The sequence below is a fragment of the Hyperoodon ampullatus genome, assembly GCF_949752795.1.
Source record: "Hyperoodon ampullatus genome assembly, chromosome: 6".
Lineage (NCBI taxonomy): Eukaryota > Metazoa > Chordata > Mammalia > Artiodactyla > Ziphiidae > Hyperoodon > Hyperoodon ampullatus.
In genome coordinates this window covers 22,421,375-22,435,257 of record NC_136919.1, presented here as the reverse complement: position 1 = coordinate 22,435,257, position 13,883 = coordinate 22,421,375, and the positions used below count along the sequence as shown (strand labels likewise).

Below are 13,883 nucleotides of genomic sequence, written 5' to 3'. Positions count from 1 at the left end.
ATTTGAAGAAATTGTCTGGTAAAGTTATCTAGTAAGGACTGTTTGTTTTTTTTTTTTTGGCCGCGCTGCGAGCCTTGTAGGATCTTAGTTCACTGACCAGGGATTGAACCTGGGCTCCCGGCAGTGAAAGAAAGCGCCGAGTCCTAACCACTGGACCTGCAGGGAATTCCCCTAGGACTTTATCCTTTGTAGTTTTTAATAATTTTCTCTGTTATAGCCAATTATTTTCTCATTTTCTTTTTATGAATGCATAAGAGTAATATATGATAAAAATCTACCTTTGAAGTCTAAAAGAGTTATTTCAATAAGTGTAAAACCAAAATTTTTATTATTAAGAAAATGTGTCAAAGTTTACTTGGCGGCATTCTTTCTCAAGCATATAGAATAATTGGACATCTGAATTGATCGCGTTGTAAATTTTATAATTTTGTCAAGGTAACGTCCACAGGAGTGACAGGGGGATGTTTTCTTAGGTTCAACTAAACATTTGCACATTCAGACTGGTAAAACCACCATAGGTCTCACTTGGCAACATTTATTCAAAAGGATATAGGACAGAAGTTACTCAGAAGGATATAGGACAGAAGCTATAACTTATCAGTAAGACAGTGGGAGTCCTTGCAGCAGTTCATTCCTTCTGAAGTGCTCTTCTCACAGCTTAGGTTCAAAGAGATGAGATCCACGTTGTGTGGTGCAGAGAACTCCATGGGCATAGTTTCCAGGGTCTTTTGCCAGGACATGCCTAATTAGGTAACATGTCACCATACTCAGAGAAGTTCAAGAACGTGGCTTCCTACTAAGTGGCTATTGTACTTCCAGTCCAGATGCAATTTACTAATTTGGTAATTTCTGTCATAAGAAATGTTGCCAGGTAACATAGGTGGCGTGCTGTTTAATTAGGTTAACAGGGATTAACCCAAGGTTGAATTCTCATACATTGGGAGAACGGGTTTTGCTCATCTTTGGTCCACAGTCATGCATGCTGATTTTTCATTTATGCCTTCTTGTTTTAGTATCATCTTTCAGAAGGCTTTTCTTACTCCAAGATTATTTTTTAAATGTCATTTGTTTTCCTATTGGTTAGAAATGTCACTGTTGTCATAGAGCAGTTATTAGGAGATAGTTCTTCAAATTAACAAATGGTTGTGTATATTAAAAATGTGTACTTTTTAAAGTAATAAAAACCTATTTATAATCTTACGATTGTATATTAGATTCTGTTACATGTATGCTGAAAATTTATAGGGTCAATTTTTTTCTCAGAGAAAGTATTTGTAGTCTGAAAAGCAGTATACTTTTTTCTAAATAGAAGTTTGCCTTATTGAAGGCTGTTGTGCTTATTTAGGTGGCCTTACTCTGAAAACTAACCACTCAGTGTAGTAGAAAGTGGTGAATTAGGGGTTTGAATAATGGGGTTCTGGTTTCAAACCTGCTACTTTACTGACTGCCCCGTTGTGCAAGTCAGCCTCTCTGTGTTTTGTTTTGCTCAGACTGCATGAATAACAATCCCTATCCTGCCTATTTCCGAGTATTGTTGAGGATTAGATGGGATGATGGATATAAAGGCACTTTTAACTGGTAAAGCAGTTTAAATGTAAGGAATTATTGCATCTTAACTTTTCCTCCCTTTCTCTTGTAGGTAGTGTTGGTGCTTCTTTTCAGTGCCAGTCCATCCATCACGACCACATTTGTCATGATGACAGTGACAAGGTGAGGTCCGTGTTGATGTCTACAATGGTGAAAATGCATGCTGCCCTTACATCACTGGATTCACTTACATAACTCTGGTCGTAGGGGCAGAAGAGTGTGGCTTGGGGGGCACAATGTTGAGATGCAGAGAGCCTTGCTGGTTTGTGTGCCAGCTCACTAGACTGCTCCAGAAAACTTGCAGATAATTCCCAGGAGGTGGGCTGGACTCCTGATAACCCATTTCCTTACCCCCATTCCTGTCTCTGTCACTGCACTTCTTCTTTCCCTGCGCAGCCTGGATGGATTATCTTAATATATGAACAGGTGCTCCCAAAGCTGATAACTATTTCAGCAATTTGTGTCTGTTTCCAATTTGAAATATCTCAGACATTCCGATTTGGTTTGTTTTGTAGTTGATTGTATTATGGCTTATTCTCATGCTTACTTTTTTTTTTTTTTTTTTTTTTTGGCTGTTTCCAAAGCCCAATTTAAATGTTGAGGAATGACGGTGGAACCTGTCTGATTCGTGCAAAAGAAGCCTGCTTTGGGCCTTTTTTATTTTTTAAATCAGGTCCAGACTTTTGGTATTTTGCTTCTGTTCTTTTTATCTCTAAAGAAACTGGTCTTTGGGGGCTTTCCAGTACTCATCAGCACCCTTGATGGCCCAGCCCTTGACGTAGACTAATGTGGGCTTGGTGTTTGGAACCTCTGGCTGCTGATATTGGATGGGCTTAAATTTAGTCTTTTCCATCATCAGTTTCCAGTGGTCTCCCTCCCATTTCCTGTGTCTTGTATGCAGGAATGTATCACTCCCCTGGTAGTTTCCCCAGGCAGACCAATCCAAGTGCTGTTTTTCTGCGCTGTTGTAATCAAGATCCTCCTCCCTCATCCTGTTGGAGCTCGATCAAGATGTTGGTTGATCATTGGGATTTTCCAAATGGCCTTTTTGTTCTGTGTGTTGCTCTCTCTGTCTTTGTGAGCTTTGCTCAGTCAGATTTCAGTCTGTTTACAGAGAGAGTGGTATGATTTTAGTATTCCAGATTCTCTCTTATTATGATAGTAATCCAGAGGCATGGGTTTAACTTTTAACTTCTTTTAGAAGCAAGCCACTGAAAAAGACTTCTAGACTATATAGTTAGCTCCCTAAAATTCAGTATACCACAGATTTTAGACGAGCATTTGAAAATAAGACTGATAGAAAAGCCAAATCACTTTTGGTCAGTAATATTACAAAGAATTGTGTTACATCATTGTAAAGATGTTTGGGGGTTAAAATTTCTTTCTGCAGCTAGGTATAATATGCCTCTATCCATTGTTCATTTACAGTGGAGAAGCCAGACTATTCTCTGTTCTGTCTCCAGGTTTAGAGTCAAGAGATGAGATTTCTGTCCATTTCTGCCAGATGCTTTTTATCTACTTTAAAATGGTTTTCCTCCTAATTTCTGAATCTTTGTATGACTCATTTTGTGCTTTTAGGATGGGATCTTTCCTGAAATACATGGGGGGAGGGCAGAGAAATTTTAGGGATTTTTGTCACTTGATCAGCAGATCAAAGAACTGTCAGAAACTGCCCTCCTTTCCTGCCTACCATGCATATATTTATGATGGTTTCCCAGAGGGAAATGGAGAGAATGGATTAGGGTCTCTTGACTGTATTTATAATTGATTCAACTGATTCAGTCAGCAAATAATATTTGTTGATAGGCAGCTATGTTTCTTGGCACTTAGGGAATATATCAGGATACAAAACAAAGATTGCTGTTTTTTCATGAGTGTGCAGTCTAACTGGGGGAGGCAGACAAGAAAAATAAACATAAGTTATAAGTTATATAGTATGCTACAATAAGCACAATGGATTAAAGAAACGTACAGCAGAATAAGAGGGATGAGGAACACCAAGAATTGGATGTTACAGATTGCAGCTTTGAATAGGATCATTAGACATCATTCTGGGGAGGAGAGTGGTGGATAGGACAAGAATCAGATCTCTGTGTTTGTAGCAGCTTCTGACTTCTTTCTTTCTATAATAAATGGGTATTGGTTTTGCAAAAGCAGCAACAAAACCTGCTGCCTGATATATGCCACTTGGATAGGTATGTGTGTTCTCTCTCTCTCTCTCTCTCTCTCTCTCTCTCTCTCTCTCTCTCTCTCTCTCTCTCAGAATTGAAGGGATTATAGAGCACAGCTAATTCAACCCTCTTTTTAAAATAAACTTGTAAGCTGTGACCCCAGGGAGAAGAGACTTAAGGAGTCACCCTGGAGTGCTGCAGCTAGATCACATCTTCTTTCCCTGATACAAGCCATGTAAAGTAATTGTCTAGCTATTCTGAGCACACTGTCAAAACACATATTGATGCTTTGCTTATTATCCTCACTTAGCTTTCAGGCATGGTCCATTTCTCAGATTTGGGAACAAAAGTTGATTTTTCTTAAATGTTGTCTGAATTTTAACTAATTCATGTGTGATGTGGGTGGAACCAAGGAGAAAAAGGGCCAGTCCATTTGTCGGACCTCCATTCTACAACCTTGGAAGTGGTGGCAAGCCCCCAAATTCCATGGTTTGGCTTGTTTTCCAACTTAAGTTTCTCTGCTGCTATACATCCATCGGCTTGTCACTTAACAGTGCCGGAAGGAGCTGTTTCCAGCTCTGAGGTTTACTGTTAACTAATGTGAGTTACATACTCTCATGTTCAGTTTATATTGGGCATAGCAATTCACACAAAGCCCTCCAGCAATATTTTTATATTCATTCACAATGTCATACCCCGTAATTTCCAGGTAGCAAACACTTACTTATTATATATCAATATTTGAGTACCTGCTATGAACTAAGCATTGTTCTAGGCATTGGGGACAGTGTATTGAACAAAACAGACAGGAATCTTTACTCTTATGGAGCTTGCTCTCTGTAAGTGGGTTAGGGAGATGGCAAGACATAAATAAAGATACTGTTAGTTCATTTGTGTTATGAAGAATCATAAATCAGGTAAGGGATATAGGAGTATTCGGAGAAGATTACCTTCTAAACACCCTTTGAAATAGGGGTTGTTTTATCCCCATTCGTAGGTGAGGAATGTGAGACATAGATTAAGTAGTTTCCCCAAGGTTACCCAGTTAGTAAGTAGTAAAACTGGGATTCAAACACAAGATACCTAATTCCAGAGTCTGTACTTGACCATCTGAAGAAATCTGTTCCTAATGTAGTTTTACCCACTCAACTCTGACACGCTCAGGGGAAAATATCTTCAAGTGGAGAAGGCCCTGGAGAATCACAGTGAACCAAGTCACTTGGCAGGTAATCTTTGCCTGTCAGTTTTTTCTTGCCCAGCTCCTTTTGGCCTCCGTTGTGTTTCATGACTATTTGTTACTCCAGGCTTCTCTAACCTGACACCCCTGCCCTGATTCATACTCAGAAATCTGTGCTTCTTTATAAGAAACCTCACATTGTGTGTTGCTGTATTGCACTGATCAAATGTGATGGTTATGTAGAAGCAGTTTAAAAGTATAAAGAATAACACAAAAATGTGATTGTGACTCTTCCGTAGTGGCCTGGTAATACTTCTGGGAAGGCTGGCCATTTGAGAGAGGGAAATGGAGAGTTTTTGTTTGTTTGTTTTTGTTTTTTGTTTTTTTTTTCTGTGGTACGCAGGCCTCTCACTGTTGTGGCCTCTCCCGTTGCGGAACACAGGCTCCGGACACGCAGGCCCAGCATCCATGGCTCACGGGCCCAGCCACTCCGCGGCATGTGGGATCTTCCCGGACCGGGGCACAAAACCTGTGTCCCCTGCATCGGCAGGCAGACTCTCAACCACTGCGCCACCAGGGAAGCCCGAGAGTTCTTTCTAAACTGCATGTGAATGGCTACTCAGAGCAGAAGTCTTTTCTGGACAAAACTTCCTTTTGCTAGCCTTCAGTCCCTTTGTCATGGAAGACGGTACCAATCCGATTTGTGTACAGGTATTCGCACACAGACTGCTTTCAGAAAGATGGGAAATGTGCTACTGGTTTTTCTTCCATGATTATATACTTCCTTTTATCTTAATCTTTTAAGTTTTTAGTTTTTTTAAAAATTACATGTTGATTTTAAAAAGATATGCAGCACTACCTTCAATCCCTCTCCCCAGAAGTAACGGCAATTGGAATTTTAGTATTAACCGGATTTTTTAAAGTTATATTTGTGTAAAATATTTTTCATCTTTGCAAACAGTGGTTTTTAGTATATTCAAAGAGTTGTTCATCTATCTCTACTATCTAATTTTAGAACACTTATCACTCCCCCCCAAAAAAAAACTCTATACCCATTAACAATCACTCCCCATTATTCCTTCCCGCCAGCTCCTGGCAACCACTAATCTTTCTGTCTCTATGGATTTGCCTGTTCTGCACATTTCGTATAAATGGAATCACATAATATGTGGCCTTTTGTGTCTGGCTTCTCTCACTTAGCATGATGATTTCATGGGTTTGTCTATGTTGTAGCATAAATCAGTACTTCATTCCTTTTTATGGGTGAATAATATTCCATTGTGTGGATCTAGCACATTTTGTTTATCAATTCCCCAATTAGTGGATGTTTGTTTCCATGCTCTGGTTATTGTGAATAACACTGCTGTGAACATTTGCCTGTGAGTGTGTTTTTGTTTTCACATGATTTTAACAATTTGAGGATCCGCCAAACTTTTCCAAAGTGGCTGCACCATTTTGCATTCCAACAAATGCTTGAGGGTTCCAGTTTCTTCACATACTTGCCAATACTTTTTTCCTGGTTGTCTTTTATAAATTGATTGATTGATTGATTGATTGATTGCTGCTTTGGTTCTTCGTTGCTGTGTGTGGCTTTCTCTAGTTGCAGTGAGCAGGGGCTACTCTTCGTTGCGGTGCACGGGCTTCTTATTGCGGTGGCTTCTCGTTGCGGAGCACGGGCTCTAGGCACGTGGGCTTCAGTAGTTGTGGCACACGGGCTCAGTAGTTGTGGCTCGCAGGCTCTAGAGCACAGGCTCAGTAGTTGTGGCTCACAGGCTTAGTTGCTCCGTGGCATGTAGGATCTTCCCGGACCAGGGCTCAAACCCGTGTCCCCTGCATTAGCCAGTGGATTCTTAACCACTGCGCCACCAGGGAAGCCCCTGGTTGACTTTTAAATTATAGCCACTGTAGTGAGTGTGAAGTGGCATCTTATTGTGGTTTTAATTTGCATTTCTCTAGTGACTGACTATGCTGAGTATCTTTTTATATGTTTATTGGCCATTCCTAAATCTTCTCTGGTCAGTTAAAAAATGTCAGTTAAAGGTCCTTTTATTGTTCTTGCCCCTTGTGCTTAAAAAATCTCCCTATGCCTCGTATTATTTTATTTGTTATTTATTTATTTATTTATTGCTAGCTTGCTTGCTTGCTTGCTTGCTGCATTGGGTCTTCGTTGCTGCACGCGGGCTTTCTCTTGTTGCGGTGAGCGGGGGCTACTCTTCGTCGTGCTTCTCATTGTGGTGGCTTCTCTTTGTTGTGGAGCACAGGCTCTAGGCATGAGGGCTGCAGTAGTTTTGGCGCGCAGGCTCAGTAGTTGTGGCACACAGGCTTAGTTGCTCTGCGGCATGTGGGATCTTCCCGGACCAGGGCTCGAACCTGTGTCCCCTGCATTGGCAGTGGATTCTTAACCACTGGACCACCAGGGAAGTCCGTATGCCTCGTATTATATCGTTACATGTGTTCCATTAGGGAAATGTGGGGAAACAGAATATGTCATAAGTAAACATACCATCTTTCAATAGTTAACACTCTTAACATGCATTTTTTTCTTCAGATTTTTCTTTGCATTCTCTGCATGGTTAAAACAAAACTAAAGCACTGATTATCTATGGCTGTGTAATTAATTATCCTAAAACTCAGTGGTGCAAAGCATATCTTTTGGTATCTTTCATGGTTCTGGGGTTTCCTGTGCTCAGCTAGGTGGGCTCTTGCTTGGAATTTCTCATGCAGTTGCAGTCAGATGGTGGCTAAGGTTGGAGTCATCTCGATGTCTTCCCTCACATGTCTGATGGTTGATGCTGGTTGTCAGCTGGGACTTCAACTGGGGCCCTCAGCCTGAGCACCTATATGTAGCATGGGCTTCCTCACAGTATGGCAGCTTTGATTCTAAGAGTGACTGTCCCAAGAGGACCACACAGGTGCTGTATGGCCTTTTATGACCTAACTTCAGAAGTCACAAAGCTTCACTTCCACCATAGTTACAGGCCTGCCCAAATTCAAGAGGAGGGAGCATCAATCCTACCACTGGGGAGGAATGTCTACATAATAAGAAGAGAATGAAGGATGGGAGAAAGTATCATGGCCATATTGAAAAATATAATCTGCACATTATATATAGATGAAACATCAGTTAAAATGTCTACATAATGTTCCACCATAAGGGTACATGGTAATTTATTTAACTTGTCTTCAGTTGTGGAGCTTTAGGTCATTTTTTAAAAATTGTGTGTTTATTCATTCAGCAAATATTTATAAGTGCCTACTATATGCCAGGGATAACTGAGTCACCAGAGTACCATGGTGAAAAGACTGACAAAGAAGGTCCTTGTTCTTTGGGTGCTTATTTTTTGTGGATGGGACAGAAAATGAACTGTATATGTAAACCAGTAAATAATCAGATACTCTTAAGTACTGTGCAAGTAATTGGGCAGTTGGCTACTCTAGATTAGGTGTTAGGGAAGGCCTTTAAGAAGGTGACATTTTGGGCTTCCCTGGTGGCGCAGTGGTTGAGAGTCCGCCTGCCGATGCAGGGGACACGGGTTCGTGCCCCGGTCCGGGAAGATCCCACATGCCGCGGAGCGGCTGGGCCCGTGAGCCATGGCCGCTGAGCCTGCGCATCCGGAGCCTGTGCTCCGCAATGGGAGAGGCCACAGCAGTGAGATGCCCGCGTACCGCAAAAAAAAAAAAAAAAGAAGGTGACATTTTAAGCTAAGATCTGACAGATGGAAAAGAACAAATCGAGAAAATCTGGGCCATAGGAGAACATGCTAGGGAGAGGAAACATCTAGTGCAAAGGCCATAAGGCTAGAAATTGAAACAAACAGAAGGAAAGCTGATGTGCACAAGCAAGGTGGATGAGGGTGGAAGTGGTGGTATGAGATGAGGTTGAAGGGGTAGGCACAGACTAGATCAAGTGGATCTTGGTAAGCCAGGGAAAGAAGTTTCAATTCTGCGTATTATGGAATGGAAGCCTTTGGAAGGTTTTAAGCAAAGGAGTGATGTTATATTTTTTTAAATATCCCTTTTCCTATTGTGATAAGAATTTTTTAAAATTGTGGTAAAATCTGCAATATAAAATTTACCATCTTAACCATTTTTAGGTGTACAGTTCAGTAGTGTTAATAAGTACATTCACATCGTACAACCAATCTGTAGAACTCTTTTATGTTGCAAAATGGAAACTATGTCTGTTAAACAATAATTCACTCTCTTCTCCCCCCAACCCTTGGCAGTCGCCCTTCTACTTTCTGTCTCTGAATTTGAGTGCTCTATGTACCTCATACAGGTGAAGTCATATAATAGTTGTCTTCTTGTGACTGACTTAGCATAATGTTGTCAAAGTTCATCCATGTTGTAGCATGCCTCAGAACTTCCTTCCTTTTAAAGGCTGAATAATATTCCATTGTATGTATATAATACATTTTGTTTATTGATCCATGGATGGCCACTTGGGTTGCTTCCATGTTTTGGCTATTGTGATTAATGCCGCTGGAACATAGGTGCACAAATATCTCTTTTAGACCCTTTTAACTCTTTTGGGTATATGCCTAGAAGTGGAATTGCTAGATCATTTCTTTCGTTCTTTTTTTTTTCTTTCTATTTTTAATGTTTTGAGGAACCACTATTTTGTTTTCCATAGTGACTGCACCATTTTACACTCCCATCAGGAGTGCACAAGGATTCCAGTTTTTCCACATCCTTGTCACCACTTGTTGTTTTCTGTTTTTACTTGTTTTGTTTAATAGTAGCCATCCTAATGAGTGTGAGGTAGTATCTCATTGTGGTTTTGATTTGCATTTCCCTCCTGACTAGTGATGTTGAACATATTTTCATGTGCTTACTGGACATTTGTACATCTCTGGAGAAGTGTCTATTTCAGTGCTTTGCCCATTTTATAGTCAGGTTTTGGATTTTGTTTGGTTGTAGTTCTTTATATATTCTGGATATTAACCTCTTATCAGATATGATTTGGAAATATTTTCTATTCCGTAGGTTGCCTTTTCACTCTGTTGCACGGATGTTTTCGTTTTGATGTAATCCAATTTATCTATTTTTTTCTCTTGTTGCCTGTGAGTTTCAGAATGAGATCTTCCTTATATATGTCCTAAGATTATGATTGTTTTTCTTTTGTTAGAAATAAGGAAAAGGGACTTCCCTGGTGGTCTAGTTGGTTAAGACTCCGTGCTTCCAATGCAGGGGGCATGGGTTCGATCCCTTGTCGGGGAACTAAGATCTCGCATGCTGCTCGGTGAGGCCAAAAAAAAAAAAAAAAAGAAAAGAAAAGAAAAAAGAAATAAGGAAAAGACAGAAAATCTGACAAGAAATCCATAACTACTAAAGAAATCTAATTCAAAGTTCAGATAGCTAACCAGCAAATTCTACCAAACATTTAAAGGAGGCATAACACCAATCTTATAGAAACTCTTGTAGAGAATAGAAAAAGAGAGAATACTCTGTGATTCATTTTCTGAGGCTAGCATAATATCTGTAACAAAACTTGATAAGGACATTACAAAAAATGGAAAATAACAGCTACTCTCACTTAAGAACACAGATGTAAAAATTCTAAGCAAAATATGAGCAAACCAAATCCAACAATATATAAAAAGAGTAGTGCAATATGACATGATTTTATTAGGAATGTAAAATTGGTTTAACCTTCAAAAAACAATCAAGGTAATTCACCCAGTAACAGAAAATCCATGATTATCTCATATACAGAAAATTTTGATGAAATTAAATATCCATTTTATGATAAACTTTTAACAAATTTGAAATAAAAAAGAACTCCCTTGATTTGCTAAAGGAAGCTACAAAAACCTACGGCCAACATCATACTTAATGGTGAAATGTTGGAAGCTTTCCAGTTTTTTTTTTTTTTTTTTTTTCTGTACGTGGGCCTCTCACTGTTGTGGCCTCTCCCGTTGCGGAGCACAGGTTCCGGACGCACAGGCTCAGCGGCCATGGCTCACGGGGCCAGCCGCTCCGCGGCATGTGGGATCTTCCCAGACTGGGGCACGAACCTGTGTCCCCTGCATCGGCAGGCAGACTCTCAACCACTGCGCCACCAGGGAAGCCCAGCTTTCCAGTTTTGGAATAAGATGAAGATGCATGCTCTCACTGTATCTATTTAGCATTGTACTGGAGGTCCTAGCAAGTGCAGACAAGAGGAAAACACGTTGGAAAGAAAGAAATTGAATAGTCATTTTCTGCCAACAGGACTGTATATGTAGAAAACTGGAAAAAAATGAACAAAACTATTAGAATTAATAATTATATATAAAACCTAGAATAGACTCTAGAACAAATGTGCAGGACCTCTACAGAAAATTGTGAAGCATTATTGAAAAAATCAACAACTCGGGTTGATAGAAGGGTTCATCTTACTTACAGGTTGAAGATTCAATATTGTAAAGATATCAATACCACCTAATTTATCTCTGGATCCCTTGCTGCCCAATAAAAAAATCTCAGCATCATTCCCATGTGTTAGACTGGTAGGGCACCAGGGTAGACAATCCCAGTGACCAGATACACTTGAAGGAACTGCAATATTTTCCTGTTTGGTAAGCAACATATTGGTATATTTTTATTTTAGCAGTTGAGGGGACTTAAATGACTTAGGTACCCCAGGAAGAAGTTTTTAGTAGGCATTCACAGTTTTCATTTCTGTCATGAAAACGAATTTTAAAGGGCAGTCTTGGAGTCAGAATTCTCAAAAGTTCTTGCTACAAGCAACTACTTTTCGCACAAGTGCTGTACTGTCCCCTAGCCACATGTGACTATTTAAACAATCCTGGTTAATGCATTAGTTGCACTAGCCCCACTTCAGGTGCTCACTCAGTAGCCATATGTATGTAGCTAATGGCTACCTTTTGGATGCTGCAGATGTTGAACATTTCCATCATTGCAGAAAGATCCATTGGACACCTCTCCAACAAGGCTTCCCACCTTTTTGGACCGACACCAAGTAGAATTTTAGGTGGACTGGGGTTGAGCCACTGCTCTGGTATAATTTACTTCCTGCCACATTAGGTGGTCAGTGGCCCACCTTAAAACGTAACCCACTCATCAGGTGTTTATTAGCAGGGTACCAGATTTTCTGGTTAAGAAAATCAACTAGAAAAGAAATTGCAGTACAAATTTCCAACGATTCAACCTTGAGGTGTGGGACCATTGTTTACATGTAGACAGACTTCTTAGGTGAAGCCTTCAGATCCCAGTTAACTAAGATCTCAGCCATTTGAGAAGGGTTCTCAAAGAGTGCCTGACAAAGGATTGGCTGAAGCCCAGGGGGAATTCACATAAGCTTAAGGGTTAGGAACCCTGGAGGACTGTAATAGATATTTGCTGCTGAAATTCAGCACTTGAGGAACCTGACTCTTAGGATTGGACAGCTTCCAAATGGTAATTTCCCTCCCTGTTCCCAATTTTTGTCTCTATTTCCCCCTCTCATTACCTAGCCCATGCCCAAGTAAACAAGAAAAGCTGTTTCAGGGTGGTCTGTATTATGTAAGGAAGCTTGTATAGCTGAGATTCTGTTGGAAGATCTGTAATGCTAGGTGAATCCACAGCAGTAAAGGGGGTATTGTGGGGGATCCAGATGTTAGAAGTGGATTACATTGGATGCACCTAAAGGTGTGGTTGGGATTTATGACACTGTACTGTGAAATGGGGGGGAAAAAAACCTTAAAAGTTTGGATATAATCATCTCCAAATTGGCTGCTTTGGAAGACTAGTGGAGAGGGCTTTGGGAGAAGAGTCAGCTAGATAACTGGGCTACATAATGGGGGTGTGGGGCTGGGGGAGGGAACTTGTTCATGGGGGCCTGTTATCTCATTCTAGCCTCTCTTTGTCCAGGAGTTGTAAAAACCTGTGATGTTATTGCTGGAACTTTGAATTCAGCAGTTGCTAAGCACCTGCTGTTGTATTTCAGGCTGTAGGTTTAGACCTTAGGGTTACAGAGTCAAAACAGGTCACCCAGTGTGATATGGGAGACAGATGTTCACAAATAATTACCTTTTCGTGTTATTCATATCAATGCATAGAGGTTCAGAGGGTCCTGGAACATCATTTTAGTCTGGTTCCCTAATTTTCTACAGGAGGCAGCTGAGGCCCACAGCAGGAAGGAGACTGGTTTAAGTAATGCCAAAAGAACCAGAACCTGGGCTTTTTGATGATTGGACTGAAATATGATCACCATCCTTGAAGACATAATATAATTCCTATCTGCTTAAAACCCACTTCTTCGATACTGTCCCCTTGACTGCCCTCTTTTCCTCTGATACCATTTAAACTATTTTGTCCTTGTCTTTATTGCGCTTTTATGGAAGATCCTTACTTACTCTTTTAGATCTCGAACCTGATTAGGACAGGCACCATGCCAGCTTCGGTCTTCGTACCTATCTCATTTCCTGTCCTCAGCACAATATGAATAACTGTTTAATTGAGCCTTACAGTAGGACAAGTTGGGTTTGAACCTGCCTCTCCATTGAGACACCTTGGCCAAAGACACCTTGGCCAAATCACCTCTCTCTACGTCAATAAAAATTCCTAACATTTGGGCCACATGAATACATACTATATTGGGAATTTGAGTGAGGTTAATTACTGTTTGATGGCTGAATTTTGGAGGCGGTACGCACGGATTTGCAGCAACACTTGGGGAGAAATACATAGAACTCGAAGGCCCGGCCCGCCTGCGGCCCGGCGTAGCGGCAGCCTTTCCGGGCGCCAGGCGCGGGGGGCGGGGCGGGGCGGGGCTGCGGAGGGGAGCGGCGCGACGGCTCTGTTGCCGGAACAAGTCCGAGTCGCGCGCCTGGACGAGCGCAGCCCGCCCCGCCCCCTCACCCCGCGGGTGGAAACAAAGGGGGCTCCGCGGGCGGAGGTTAGCCGAGGGGGAAAGGGGCGGAGCGACTGGTGGTCTCGCGCCCTGGGATCGCGAGGTTTGTTCC

General features: G+C 41.2%; 1 protein-coding gene across 2 annotated transcripts in view; it reads left to right on the top strand.

The window, feature by feature from the left end:
* The window catches only part of RNF38 (ring finger protein 38), a gene marked incomplete at its 5' end in the record, with an annotated part of 129,266 nt that overhangs the window by 59,287 nt on the left and 56,096 nt on the right, over nt 1–13,883 (top strand). For both annotated transcript variants that reach the window (XM_079705644.1, XM_079705643.1), the window contains one exon: nt 1,640–1,710. In XM_079705644.1, coding sequence (XP_079561770.1) covers nt 1,640–1,710 — 71 coding nt within the window. The remainder of the gene's footprint in view (nt 1–1,639; nt 1,711–13,883) is intronic.